At 37.2% G+C, this 15,604-nt stretch overlaps 1 protein-coding gene across 2 annotated transcripts in view; it reads left to right on the top strand.

The window, feature by feature from the left end:
* CDH18 (cadherin 18) overlaps positions 1 to 15,296 on the top strand; it is a 177,452-nt gene extending 162,156 nt beyond the window's left edge. The window contains exons 10-11 of one of the 2 annotated variants that reach the window (XM_054191265.1): positions 12,989 to 13,240; positions 14,806 to 15,296. In XM_054191265.1, coding sequence (XP_054047240.1) covers positions 12,989 to 13,240; positions 14,806 to 15,296 — 743 coding nt within the window. Of the gene's footprint in view, positions 1 to 12,988; positions 13,241 to 14,793 lie in introns of both variants that reach the window. The other variant, XM_054191264.1, reaches the window with a different exon arrangement.
* The last annotated feature ends 308 nt before the right edge of the window (positions 15,297 to 15,604 follow it).

The raw sequence follows: 15,604 nt of genomic DNA, 5'->3' as shown, positions 1-15,604 counted from the left end.
ATTTGTTGAGTATTGCCTCATGGTTTCCGTTTTGCAACCTGATGAAAATGAGAGTAAGCTTTAAATACTTGTCTGTAGCTTTCCTCTTCAGTTTTTGTGTATGTGTGTGTTGTGTGGTTTTGTTTATAAGCATGTGTGGAAGCGTGGGGGGTTGGCTTTATTTTACAGCTATATTTTTGCAGTAGTGCCATGCAATATTTTCTGAGATCTTACAGATCACTACTCATCTGTAATGACTGAGAAGGATTAACTCCATCACTGTTACATATGGCACATACAGTGATGTTTAAACTATACTTTACAGATATTTTTTATCTCTTTTCAAAACCTTTCAGGGAAGGAGACTGCACAGTCTTCCTAAAGAATCTGTTCCAATGTTTAGCTACGCTCACAGCAGGAAAAAAAAAACCAAACAAGTCAGGCTATTTGTTCTGACTCGATTCATGGCCCTCCTATTCTGGTCCCAAAAGAGATCAATTCAATATCTATCAATATTGAAAAATCAATAATACTTGAAGGACAACATGTATATTAAAAATATTCCTTAAGTGATGACTACAGCTATTTCCCAAATTAGTGTATCAATTCCACTCAGATCATGATGGATCATTATAGCAAAACCCAGAGGATTGTTTCTGAAATAAAGTGTACTGTTGTGTATTTTCATATTTGAGTCAAGGTTGAAATAAATTCACTGAGTATTGGACTGTGATCTTGTGTGGGAGACCACGGCCATGTTAATTTCAGTACAAGATACTTACATCAAGATTTTTTTTTAATAACTCTATTAAAATGTTAGTTCATGATGAAGTAGATATTTTATGTTTCTGAACAGATTTTAATCGGGATCTGTATTATACGTGGTTTTTTACAATGGAAAATGCTGTGTTATACTTTAACATAAGTTATTTACATACACAGTTCTATAAGAGGGTGAGAACTTTTCATAAATCTCTAATGTGGCGCTGTCATGCTTTGGGTGTAAGTATGCAGCAGTAAGTATTTACTGCTTTCTTGTTACCTCCACAAGAGCAGTGAGCAATGACTTTAACGCCAACAGCAGAAGGCAGTGTTTGGACTATCCTAAGTTGGATTTGGCAGGGGGACGCAGGGGAAGGAACTGGAAAAGTTTACCGGGAGACTGGTAAAAGCCTGTTGTGTATTATGTTTTTATTTCACCTAAGGAAATACAAAAAGGAAGTATGCACTTCCTGTGGCATCTCGCATAAAACTTCTGCATGGACAGAGGCTCCAGAAATGCAGTTTCCAATTCGCCCACATAATTAGTGCAATGACAGTTTAACTCAAATCATAACAACAAATTTATCTTAGAAACAAAAACATTGTCACTATTTTGCTTGGCACATGATCCTTTGATTGTACTGTCTAAACGCTGCCCTTTATTGGGACTTTTTCTTTGAGATACAATCTATATGTAAAATATCAGTGAAACACTTACTGTGCATTCACAATATCCAGTTATGTAGCATTTGAAACTTTCATATTTATCATCTATTCCTATTCAGAAATGGAATTTCTGATGCTTTCTATTCTAGGAAATAGCTGAGAGATGATGGGCCAAAGAAGCTTTTCTTATGTCTGTGACAAGTCTCTGACACTTTTGAAAACTCATGTTTTTGAGCATCAGCTGTTAGAAAGAATCAGAATGCTCTTAACACAAGATAGCTGCTATTTTTACCTCCGGATTTAATAATTCTATAAAGCCTGGGATTCTTGGAGGGTTTTATTTGTTTGTTACGTTATGTTTTTTAAAGAAAAAAAAGCAATTGCCTTAAGAGAGTTTTCAATAATGTTTTGTGGAATGATAAAAAGCAAAATCTCGATGTCACATTGACAGAGGTAGTCAATGGCAGCTGTCACTGCAAAGCTATGTTTCTCTTGCAGTCATCTTTGTATCCAGTCATCCTCTCCTTTTATTTCTTCATGACAAAGGTTTCATTTCACAAGAATCTCAGTAGACATTTTCTTCCCTTGTTTTCATAACCCAGAACAACAGAATTCTGCTCTTTGAGCCCAATACACTACGGCATGTAGGTTCACCTACTCCATTATCATCACTAGAGCTACAAGATTAAAAGACCCTACAGCAGTGAATTGGATATTTAAATATTAATGCTTATATCTACGCACTTTGACTGAGATCTAGAGGACTTGCACGACTATAAGATTTCGTATTTTGTCCCTACCTACCTGTATAAAGTGCAGCGATATCCACTCTCTGCATGGGTATGATTCGGTTCAACATTCTCTGGATCAGCAGAGGAAATAGATATTAAAGCATCAGTCCAGATAATTGATCATATGAACAGTTAAGCTTTTATCTCTTGGGCCTGAACTTGCGTCTTTACTCAGTGACAATCCACAATCTTACAGCTCCAGCCTTTGAATATGCAGCCTCATAATGCAGAGCTTAAAGCCCTTAGGGAAATGTAGGTCGGGAGGCAGCCACAGGGCTATACCAAATATACAGTCCAGCAGAACCTAAGAGTTGCTTGGATAACGTTCTAGATCCAAGGTGTTTACAAGTTTCATTTTAAAGAAAAAAATGGAAAAGACAGAATATGATACCTTTTTCCCTACTGACTGGACTCTTAAGCTACAGTAGATCCTTTGCGCTGTTTGAGCACTGACAAAGTACTATTCAGTGAGTAAAGACTTAAGAGTATGAACAAGAGGACCGCCAACAAAATAATGCATTATCTGTACACATGTAAGCAAGACAGAACAAGAGCTGCAATAGAATTTCTTTGCTATACAAAGAAAGCGCATTAAGGTGTAATCGTTTCCTGCAATTTTACAGAGCAAACCCAGGGAAGATGCCTTCTTGTTTGTTTGGGAATTGTACTTATGAAGGCTTTTTAATGAAAACAGGGCTGTTTACAAGTTATTCTGTCCAGAAAAATGTTACAATTTCTATTAAAACCTGAGCAGTCAAATACTTTTTTAATCTGGAGGTGCTTTTATGTTGCAGTTCAGATACTACATAACTCGGTTCATTGTTATCTGTGTTCTTCTCACTTCGTTTTTTGGGATGTTATCATAGATAATTTTTTAGTACTTTTTTTCATTTGTGTGTAATATCTTGAATTTACATTTTTTTTTGTATAATCAGAAATATCTGCTTTTGGATCTCTCATTAAAAATTTGCCAGGGCCACATGAGACTAAAACCACCTTCTGTTAGGGAATCAGTGGAAAGATGAAAGAACTTCTTCATACTAGAGCTGTTTTAAGTACTGGGTTTTAAAATTGTACTTCTTTTATCCTGAAAGAGCCCTAATATTTTTCCAGATGCTTAAAGAATGGTTGATATATTTGTCAAAATTTGTTAGTTTGATGGAAAATGCATGTGAGCGTATGTCATTGTTATGATATCCCTAACCGTTACTATATAGAGACACACATTTGCATAGTCTCTCTCTCTCCCTCTCTCCCTCCAAGTCTAAAAAATCAATTCCCTTTTTCTGCCTATTTTGCTACTTATTAGAGACTTCTTTCGGAAGTTACACAACACATTTCTGGGAGCTGACAAAAGAGTAAACCCCCAGAGAACAGTTCACTTAGGTACAAGAGAACATTTATGAATTTTATGCACTATAAAGCACTGTTTTGCCAGTGTTTGTTTTTTTTTTACTAGATATACAGTCTACCATGGGTGCTCCTATGGGTATTGTAAATTTCCTGGGCAATAAGGTTTGTGCAGAGATTGTACACATTCACCCAACACTGCCAGTAAGATTTGTACTTTCTATTCCTTTAATAAATTGAGACTGCTGACTTCTGAGAGTAGATAAAGTTTACCTTTGTCCTACATCAAGGAAGAACAACTCCCTAGACAATGCTTAGCATTTTTTCTCCTCTTGTTTTATTTCTTCAGGACAAAGCTTTCATTTAACAAAAATATTTGCAGTTTTAATTTTCCCCTCTGTCCACTTTTCTCAAAGATCTAGCCTTTTGAAAATTGCCTAGTGATGGGGAATATTCTGGAGTTGGAAAAAGGTACGCCATTTTTCTGATACTATCCCGTTGGAGATTCTTTTTTCTTAATGTTATGCCACAAGGAACTTCAATACCCACAGAAGTAGAGACCTGATTGTCTATAAAATCTGGAGCACAGTGAGTTCAATGGCATCTGTATAAGATGAAATTTGTTCATTCACCCGTGCCTGTGATGCAAATTGACATTTTTCCTGTGTCACAGATCAAAAATGGGTGAAAAAAAAGATCAGTTTTACTTGGCATTGTTTTTATTTAGGAAGAGGGCAACCTCCAGAGAGCAATACATCCCATCCCAGCATGATTTCCCCCGCAGAAGCTTCTGTTTATCCCTCTGCCCTGATATGTGCAAAATTCTTATCTACAGCCATATACATACAAGATATACATACAAGATGTCTGTAGCAGGCAGGTGAACTGACTTTAGAGCTTTAAAGTTACAAATAAGCATGACAGATACCAGACCATCTCTTAGTTGCTCTAGACCATCTGAAATGGCATTAAAAAAGGTGAGGCTGAAACCCTGGCTTTGCAACCCAGCATAAGTGGGAAACAGCTACATAGTTCCTGCTTTCATTTACATCAAAGCGGTATGCTCGCTCTGGTTATGTAGTATTGCAAGTTACTACTACCCTTCCAAGAAATATCATCCTGTAAAGAAGACAAGTTGTAACTTGAGAGAAATGATACCTGAGAAAGTGCGAGGTTAGCATTACACGTGCTGACTGTAAGTACAGTCTATGGAAGTGCTGTTACTGTAAGCAGGTTGAATGCCTGAGCAGGTATTATCACAGAATCAACATATGAAAGTAATCAAAGGAATTCTACTACGAGCACAAAGGACAGAAAACCAGGACTAGCTACCACAGAGACATTTTTCTTCCTCAGACCTGTGAACTTCTGTGATCTTTTTTTGATTTAAAAAAAATGGATCTAAGAATGACCAGGCAGGTAAGTTAGTGCAGAGTGTATAGGTTCTTCATGCATTTCTTTTCAGTGCAGCTACCTGTTGTTGTTTCACAAACCATCCCACGAGCAAACAACTGTGTTTCAGGCCCCAAAAGTCTGCTATGTTGCTTTTCATTTTTGCTACCCATAGAACTAGAAAGGAAGCCTGTTGGCAATAGTTTTGAAACCAGCACAAAAGAAAAAAAAAATATTTAAAAGAGTTATCAGTGAAGAAATGAAACAGAAATGACTATCAATATAGTCCCACATAAACAAATTAACTGCTCTGACTTTAGAAATATAAGAAATGCAAATCATTCCAGTATATTTTCTTTGAAATTAGTTATGACTTCTCAGAAAATTTACAGAAGTTGAACTGCTGATCCAAGCAGAGCTGAAAATGAAAACATGCCTTAAGCTATAAACAGGTTTTTACTCTATTTTTTTTACTTCCATTTGTCTTGTGTCTGCCTGTAATGTATAATGTGTCAAAGGAATTCTCAAATTGTGAATAATAAATGAGTATCCTCCAAAGTGTTCCAGTAGTCATCTTCCATAGTGTTATCATTGTATCTCAGTTTCCTTGATTTTCCTATGCCCTCCTTTCTTTTCTTATTTCAGAAGCTCAATGTAAAAAGGCAGAGATGATCGAAAGAGGAATGTGTGTCGCGGGTGGAGTGATTAACTTCACTTGTGAGAGAGAAGTAGTGAAATGTTTATTAACATAAAACAGTGATTTAACAAAGTTAGTTGTGAATGTGACAGTGTTTTACGAGATTCGATGCCAGGGTACGCTTGATTATTTACTGCATAGAGGCCAGGGTCAGACAGAACCGTCAGGGAGACCCTCCCGTTGAGTCACGAGGTTCAGAAAGGACCCCCTTGCTTTCTAAACTCCTTCTCAGAGAGGAGTCTAGGTGCGGCTGGATCCAATCCTAGTCCCAGACTTGGTCAACGGTTTATGTCTAAAGGACTATATATGCGCAATCAATCCTTTATATCACTTAGCTAAGATTTCAAAGTTTAGCATGCTATTAGTCACTTACCAAGAATCTGTTGCGGCAAGGAATCTCTCAGCCTCGAGGAGTAGAACCTTAAGCGTCCCCACTCAAGGGGAGATCCTGTCGTGCAGCCCACTGCTGTGCAGGAGAGCTCAAAGGGCTCTTGGACTGTCCGCTATTTATGGAGTAAGATAATTGACCTATAGTCATATTCGCATGGGAACAAGATACCTAGGTTGCCACTCCAGACAGTGTTTTGGTTATGTTGCCAGCCACCCCCCACAGTTCAAGTGCAACTCATAACAACTCCCGCTGATGGCCATGGCTTGAGCAGGAGCCGGGGGTGGGAAAGGGGAAAAGGGGACAGCACACCGCCACAATGTGACAAACAGCCTTGTATACAGCGTGCAGTGTGGCTTAATAAACTACCACGCCTTCAGAGTGTGAAGAGCTGCTTCTTTAGAGCCATGCAGAATTTCCCATATGTAACCTGAAACCCACTTGAGTTGAACCTTAAATTCTAATCACCATGTTTGCAAAGCACAGACCAAATACGAGAAATTGTAGATCATGAAATGGGGCAATGTGCAGATATATCTTTCCTTCCGTTTGTTTGTTGGAGTTGTTAATTTCCCTTAGCAGACAGTCCTTTCATCTCCAGCAAGTCCTGGTCCTTATCATATTTCTCAGGTGTTTTTTACTGTATTTAAACTGTTCACAGTTTAAATCTATTGAGATGAAAAGGTCGTTCCCTCTAGGTCTATAAGAATCAGATTTGTAGTTCTCATTATCCTAGTGCTATTGCTGCTGGCCTATACACTTGTCTTTCCTGTCTATATGCTCTACCTGTTTCCAGGTATCAAAGAAACTTCTCAATCTATGACCCCTCTCCTCCCTTTCAAACTAGTTTTGTTACTATAATATTATTTTATTTTATTTTCCCCTTACTAAACACTTTCCTAGGTTATCAGTGTCTGTCTTCATACTTGGTTGCCTGTAGCTTTTACATTTTGTGGGATTTTTTTGTTTCATGTTAAGATCCTTCTGTTAAAAGTTGCTGTCTTTCTAGCTCCTCTCTCAGTGGGTCCTCCGATAGTTTTTGATAAGGAATGTAAACAACTAAAACATGGGAACTTAGAATATCAGACTAGCTGTCAAGATGCAGTTGGTACTACAGTTTGGCTAAACTTTTATTACCTATTCATTTTGTTGGCATACCTTTACACCTTTACACTGTCCTGAAGAATAGACCTCTGACTAGAACATGAGAGATATGATTTCTGTATTACGCCAATGTCGTTAGCTTTGGTCATTTTCCACTATCCTTGATTCTCAGTGACCTTCAGAAAATCAGTTCTTAGATGCAGCTTCCTTTTCTGTAAAAATGTTAGAGATCTCATCTGTAAACTATTCTAAAAGTTTTAATGAAAAAGAATAGTATGTGAGAGCTGTGTTACATTCCAGTATTTTATTCACATGTACACAGAGGCATGCACTAAGAATTACTACCTGTAACTCTGTAATAGAGAGAGCAATAGTGAGAATTATGAGCTCTAATGATATTGAAAACTGAAAATTTCCATGCCAGTGCCCAAAAAATTACAATCATACTTTTTATTTGTGTTGAGAATTGTGACATTGCATTGAAGGAAAAGCTTTTACATTGTTTCTTTGAGAATGTTTATAATTTTGCATGTTGTTCCAGAATCTCCTGGGTATATGTCATGCAACATCTGTTTCTACAGAAATCTAGTTATTACTAAATAGACTACAAACAACATAAATTCACCATGGCAAATATTTGAAATTAAAAATATGATTCTGTCTCCTTCTTTGCCTAAAATTGTTACTTATACTAATATTTAATTCTATGATATTAACTATACAAGAAAAACTATTTAATGGTAAAAGAACAAATATAACATTAAAATAAAAAATGTCTTTTTTTTTTTCATTCGTATTTATTTTGTGTGGTATAAAAATGTCAGTGCCTTGTTTGGCAAGACCTTCCACACCAGAGAAGCATGGTTTAATTGTAGTTTTTTCTGATTTTTTCACTGTAACATTTGAATTGTCCAGTTTGCCCATTTTGTCATTTTGTACTTTTCTTTTTATTTTTCTCACAGGTTTAATTTATTGTCCTCACAATTTTTCCCCCATCTGTCCACCATTATCCTTATAGCATACATGCTCACATCTCTATGCTCTTTCCTTTATATCTTTGTCAATAGTCTTCTGTGCTTAAATCCTTTCATTGCAGCTAGATTCCTGCTCAGGAATCCTCAGTTTTTCTTCAATATATTTTGTCTCTGATGCTTTTCTTTTCAGCCTGCATTTTCATCACTACTTCTGTAGCTGTATAGTGATACTGGATCATTCGCTCTTTTTTAGATTTATGGCAGAGGATGGAAGGAGGAGGTTATTCTTTCCTGCTCAGATTTGAATACTGGGCCTTCTTTAGGTATAGGGCCAGGAAGATTCACATGGACAACATTTTGTGGGATTTTCTTACTTATATGGACAAGGTAGCTGACCTGAAGTGTTCCGGACTTGTACACACTGTAACAGAAATAAAATAGAGTATTCAGCAGAAATGAAAGACTGTTCTCATTATTGGTAATAGCACTTGCTGTCACCTTTTGGATTTAGTAGTATAAGATCTAAGAATTTTTTCTTTTGGGATGAGAGATGTGACAGATGTTAATATTAATGCTTAGTTCATGGATATATTGTCACTACCAATGGGGAATTACATTTCAAACCGAGTCCTTGAACATATCCTTAGGTTTTTAAGGTATTATTTCTGGATAACTTTGTTGTATGATTGTCACCTTCTTGTTTGTTGTACATTGAAATACAATTCTCCTTAAACTGTCACTTCTTTGAAATTGCTTTTTCTTTCCCTTGATAAATACATGTGCAAAAAAGTGCACATGGGAGTGTTGCACTTCTCTAATGACTTCAGTGGGACTTCTAGCTGACCACTCACGTATTAGTTTATTTTTGCAGTATTGGTGCTGAGGGAAAAAGGAAAAAAGAACAACAACCCACAAAGCAAAACAGGACTGTTACTGCTCTCTTGCAATGAAGCTTAATGACACAGGCTGTGTACATTACATAGCACTTGGCCTCGCACCTCCTCTGGACCCTGTGTAGTACCCAATGGAGCTCAGATTTCATTATTATGGCTTTTTTCTCTTTTCTGATTTTATGAAATAATGTGAAAGTTGTATTGCAGACCAACAGAGCAGTGTTATCATGGCACAAAAGGAAGTTACGTGCTGCAGAATGTGTAGCATGAGGCTGTCTGGGGATGCTTAAGATCTGCAGGCTGTTGGAATACTGTTGAAGCACTGTGTAAAGGGGGACGAGACAAACCTGGTGCACTCTTGTCCATACTGCCAACTAGGAAGGGTCCCTGATGTATGTTATTAACTCTGACTGTGGTTGGGTGTTATGAGTCTTAGTTGGCCCAGACCAACAAAATACCAGGGAGAGTACTAAAACTTAGCAGTGTGAACAGTCGGTGTTCCAGGGATCATACTTATTCCCCAGCCCTGTTTTGTTTAACAACCTGTGACTGCAGGAGATAAAAAGAGAAATTGTTAGAGAAGAGCTCTGCTAATAATCTGTGACAAGTTACATTTCAAGGAAGGGAAGCCATTATAAATTGGATTCCGAACAACGCCAAAGTCAGCGGAGTTTTTCATGCATATGGGGGAAATGATGATGCTTTTTTATGAATGTAGAAAGGCAGAAGCAGCAGTTGTCACCTTATATATAAACTGAGCACATTAACTTCTTTTTATGCAGAATATATATTTGTTTGAAATGCCCTACAAAAATCACAGATATGTGAGTTTATTTCTGCTTTTGGGCTGTATCTAGAGGTCATTCTGCCACCACTTTGGCAGCTGACAGGCAGACCAGCTGCAGTCATTTTGTATTCTATGGATTCTATGTATTCATTGAACTTAAGATCTTATCTGTGTCCTCCAGCAGTATTAGGGAAGTTTAGACTGACAGTCTAGCATTAAAAAAAAAATGGAGAGAGTGGTAAATGGGCAAGATTTTTTTTTTTAAGAAAGCAAGTGAAAGTTTTTTATCTAACATTATGTAGCAGAAATATAAAACAGCTGCTTACTTTACCCCGTGATTATACCAATGTATGTGCTCAAAAATTAAAAGACATGCAGGTAATCTCCCTCTTTATAATCTGTGTTCCATAAGATTATTTGATTGTTTTAGGAGTATTTTAAAATAGATCATTGGGATTGTTCATTTACTGCAGTTAATCAAAAGCAGAACACCATACATGTATCAAAGAACAAGATGGTCCAAATTTCAAACATTAGACTAGAGACTCTTCTGTATATCTTAGAATTAGACTGTCAGAGCATAGTAAGACCGCCATGGGTGGGCACAGTCTGTAATTATGGGTTTATGGCCACTGCTCACTCTGCTTTAAGGGAGAGTTTTCTTTATGTAATAAATGCAATCTGAATTTCCGTGATACCAAGCTTGATTTATTCAAGCAATTGACTCAATTATAACACAGAACACTTTCCTCCTTAGTTTAGTTGCAGAATAATGTGGAAATAATTTATTTCTTAGGAATCATATAATTAAAAAAAAATAAAATCAGCACTGCTGAGAATACCACAGTAAATTCTTATAAGGTTTCACAAGCCCAGATTAAGCAATATAGAAAAGGGCTAAAGTTTAACAGAGATTTTACAAAAATGAAAGAAATATTTCTGCATGTCATATGCAATAGGTATATAGGAATCATTTCCACAACCATGTATCAAATGAAAATGCTGATTTTCTGTATATTTTTAAATCACATCTGTTTTAGGGTTCTTCTGCAGGTTACTGAAAACATTTTTTTTATTTTGGGGGAGGTGTGTATAGTATCTGGCAACTTTGTAAGGAAAACAGTATGTTTTATCATATTTTATCATATTTTATGACCTCTGTGCAAATATAATTTCCAAAACATGATGAACTTACTCTGTGTAAGAATTTTTCAGATGAAAGAATTAGCTGTTCATCTCATTCTGGTTTCAATAGGGTTCTGTAATGGAGTGAATATAAACAGCATTGTAAGTGGCTGGTGTCATGCCTCTAAAGAGGAAGTTGGCATGAATCTTGGGATTTAGTCATCAAAGGTATACCTTGACATGAACAAGTAGAAGAGGACTTCAAGGCCTACTGCAAATAAATAAAGAAATAAAAAGAATATTTTGTACCCACTGCAAACAAGAACAAAACTTAAATCAGTTTATAACAAACTCACCATGCTGGAGACTTCCAAGAAGATAAGTAGAGGGGGTGGAGAAGAAAAGCCAATGAACTTCAGTGCAGTGGAACCTGATGCTCAGTTCTTGTCTCAGCAGCAAGGGTATCACTTCCCACCTCATATATATTTCTTGTGTGAAACCTGTTACCAAATACATTATGCTGTGTTATTATGCTGATGTGGGGCTATACTACCAGTTTTTTCAGTACCACTGTTGGCAAAATGTTGTAAATGTAAGCAAAATGTTGAGAGAAGCAAGTTAAAATGAATGCTTTAAAATTTGGCACAGAGCTTGATAGAAGATGTGGCATGAAGAGTAGTCACCTGGTAAACACTTTGTATCCAGTTTAAACAAAAACTTAACTCCTCCATTCAAATATGTCTGTGGAAAGTAATAAATCCTATAGGCTAAAGTATGCCACGCTATCTGTATTGTTGCACTAGATTTTCACAAGGTGCCACAGACTTCATTTTTCCATAGATTATGATACACCCATTCAATGCTGTAACCACAGTGGTAAGGAAAGTGAAAAAAAAAAAATTGGTGGTGTTTTGTAACAGGAAGAGAGACCTAGCAGATGTATTTTTGCACTTATCACTCCTGTGGTGTTTGTTAAAAAAACCCAAACCCACAACTCTGCAATTTGGAAAATGTATAACTGTTAATCATGGGCAAGCACTACAAGAGGAGAGTTCTTTTCTTCCAACCTCTCTTCCCATTTCTCAGTCCCCATCTCTCTCTCTCCACAACTGCTCATGTCTCTGATTTCTCACTGTCTCCAATTTTGTTTGATTTATCTGTGTGCTCTTATTCAGGGGCCGGTACTTTTAAAGTGGTGGCAACAAAATGAAGTTAAATTCTACACACATAAAAAAAAATATATATAACTGTATATTATGGTAGCATTTCTTCCCCTGCACTCTTTTTTAAAGGAAAATGGGTGACAGCTTACTATCCTAATTAGTGCCTATAAGTGCGCTTGCAATGTGTGTGTAATAAGCATTAGTATTTGCATTGACTGTAATGTATGCCAGATGGATCTATAGGTTACATAATGGTGACAAAATCTTACATCACTATGTCCCCTTTGCTTACTTACCTTTAACCTCTACCCGTTTAGAACACGTAACATCTGCTCTTTTCCCCTTCCTTTCCATTTTCTTCCTCCATCCCTCTTCCCTTCCTCCTCCTGACCTCTCCACAGCATGAGTCTTTGGCCACTGTCCTTTCAGATGTTTTCTGGTCTACAAAACCTACCACAAACAGTAAAACATGAAACTCTTATTTTAACTTTTACTAAAGTCCTTTTAACATTCTTCTGAGAATCAAGAGGATTTTATGCCATGGATGATTTCTACAACAGATATTCTGAGAATTCCAGGTATTCAAATTTACAAGTGTCCCTATACTACCGTAACATGGGATTAAAACACTTGCAAACTGGGCCCAAAATGTTTGTCCAAGTTCATCTAGACTCTAAAACAGGTACATGAGCTTAAATAATCCTATATATGTAATGCTAATTACTTCTCTATGCCGCCTCTTTTTCCTCCGTTGGCTGCAAATGCTTCCTGCCAAGTTTTAATTCCAGATTGTGCATTTTCACAGATTAGTTCTGTCTAGTTTTAAGATGCTCCGTGCTTCTACTTGACAGGAAACAGTCAATAACATTTTTATTGTTTTGCTTCATTAAAATGATATTCTGGTTTTGATGTTGTAGATAATACAGCCAGTATCCTGACAAGACGACGGAGATACAGTCGAACCACTCAAGATATATATTACCTCCCAGTTTTGATTTCTGATGGTGGAGTGCCCCCTCTCAGCAGCAGCAGTACTCTCACAATTAGGGTTTGTGTGTGTGAGAGAGATGGACGAGTGAGAACTTGCCATGCTGAAGCTTTCCTCTCCTCGGCTGGCTTGAGCACAGGAGCTTTAATTGCAATCCTACTCTGTGTTGTCATTCTTCTTGGTAAGCCATTTTCAGTATTGAGTAATGCTATCCTTCCACTGGCTCTCTGAATGTGACAGGGCAGAAATTTTTAATATGACATGTTTTTGAACCAGAGGCTGCCTGATAGTAGGAGGTAATTATAAGCACAGAGCTGTGATTAGGGGGGAAAGGTTTAGCTAAAATTAATAGGGAAAAATGCCTTTAAAGTACGTTCATGAATATCTGGAATCCACTGGAAATTATTTTTCAGAGGTTATCAAGTAATTAGCACTGCAGATCTTTTTTCTGTAATTTGGAAAAATTTCAAAAAGCCACTGACTCTAATTCCTTGTCTAGAACAGTGTGAAAAATGATAGAAAAGAGATGAGGAAAGCTTTTTGAAATGCATTACACTGTAAGAAGCGCCATTAGCACTGTACAAAAGCCATTTCTTAATTACCTTTGTGGAATAAGCTGATAGCAATGCACACCATAATCCACAGGGGCAAGGGACATATGAGACTCTAAGATGACTCCATTAGATAAATGCCCTTGCATTTTCTCTTGACGACTTTTTTTTTTTTTCCCAGGACAATTTGAATGCTACCCATTAGTTAATACTCTTTTTTTTTTTTTTTTTTTTTTTTTTTCCTGGCAGGGGCACAACTTGCTAGGTACATATCTCTGTACTACTTGTGTGTCTTTCTGCTTTCTTATAGAGATGACAAGAGATAATGAAAATTGCAGTGTGACCCACATAGGAGATTTTGAGGATTTTTTTCCAAAGGTTCTACGTTTTCTCAAGATTACTTCCCTCACAGCTTACTTCAGAACTTCTTTGTCAGAAAGCTGTTTTTAAATGTATAGTAATACATTTAGTTTATAATATTATATTTTATCATACAAGATTGAATATTCATAAGAGAAAAAATAAACCTTTAACATTTTAATTCAATACATATGCTAAATATTGGTTTCAATGAAGCACTGAAAGCCATAAACAATGCTTCTGAAAAATGTCAGCCCTAGTTACTCACTTCTCGTTTAACTGAAAGAATGTTATCCCCTTTTATGTCCTTTATGAGATCCTTAATAATCTAACTAGCACATTTCATTACTGGCTCAAGAAATCCCAGTAATCCCCGCAAAGAAATGATACAGTAGGAGAGCGCTCTGTAGTGATCCTTTGGAAGACCAGGCTGGTTGTATTGGAAGTTTGTAGTTTCAGTATAGCATTATTAATTTTCCCCTTAATTGTGTGGTCTCGGCCTGTTGCACTTTGGCACGTCGCTATGTCAAAACACAGCTGTCTGGATTTCACGGGTGCTTTCCAGGCATACGGTAATCCATCTTCAGGTAACACGTTCCACAACAAAGGCATTGCTCACTTAGGAATATAAGTACACTCTTTTCCAGACTGGACAGGTTTGGTGACCCTTTGTTGCAGATACATGCCTAACGTAATGATCCTGAATACCAATATTAGCCTGAAAAAAATACACCTCTGTATTCGTGACTTAGTAACTGCTGTTTCTTTAACATGTACCTACTTACTTCAAATACAAACTTTAAACCTAATCTAATATCTGCAGTTTTCTCTTTAGCAATTGTGGTCCTTTTCATCACCCTAAGACGTAGCAAGAAGGAGCCCTTGATCATTTCAGAAGAAGACGTCCGGGAAAACGTTGTGACATATGATGATGAGGGTGGTGGAGAAGAAGACACAGAAGCATTTGACATCACAGCACTACGGAATCCATCAGCTGCTGAGGAGCTAAAATACCGGAGGGATGTTCGTCCTGAAGTGAAGCCTGTGCCTAGGCATCATCCCTCCTCAAGTCTCGACAGTATAGATGTCCAGGAGTTCATTAAGCAAAGACTGGCAGAGGCTGATGTGGACCCCAGCGTGCCCCCATATGACTCCCTACAGACATATGCCTATGAGGGTCATAGATCAGAAGCTGGATCTATCAGCTCTCTGGATTCAGCCACAACACACTCTGACCAGGATTATAATTACCTTGGAGACTGGGGACCTGAGTTCAAGAAGCTAGCTGAACTCTATGGGGAAATAGAATCAGAAAGAACAACTTAGTTGTAATTCCCACAACAGAGAAGTTCCTGAACGACTGGAGATATAATGACAGCAACGGTAACAAAAAATGAATGCAGTACTTGGAACTGAGCAAGTTTTATGCAGTTACTGTAGAACAAGTGCCCTTTTCATATTTGAAACTGGGTTCTCCGATTGGAAGAAAGTCAAATTTTGAAAAATACAGAAAAAAGAAGCTATTGTCCCTTGTGTATATTTTTTAATTGCTCAATAAAGTCTGTGGTACCGTATCTGTAACAATACCTAAAGTAAAGCCAAGCAATGACGTTTTTATTGTGATATGCTTAACA

This window comes from Rissa tridactyla, chromosome 2 (assembly GCF_028500815.1).
Source record: "Rissa tridactyla isolate bRisTri1 chromosome 2, bRisTri1.patW.cur.20221130, whole genome shotgun sequence".
NCBI lineage: Eukaryota > Metazoa > Chordata > Aves > Charadriiformes > Laridae > Rissa > Rissa tridactyla.
This window is presented reverse-complemented; position numbering and strand designations above follow the sequence as displayed.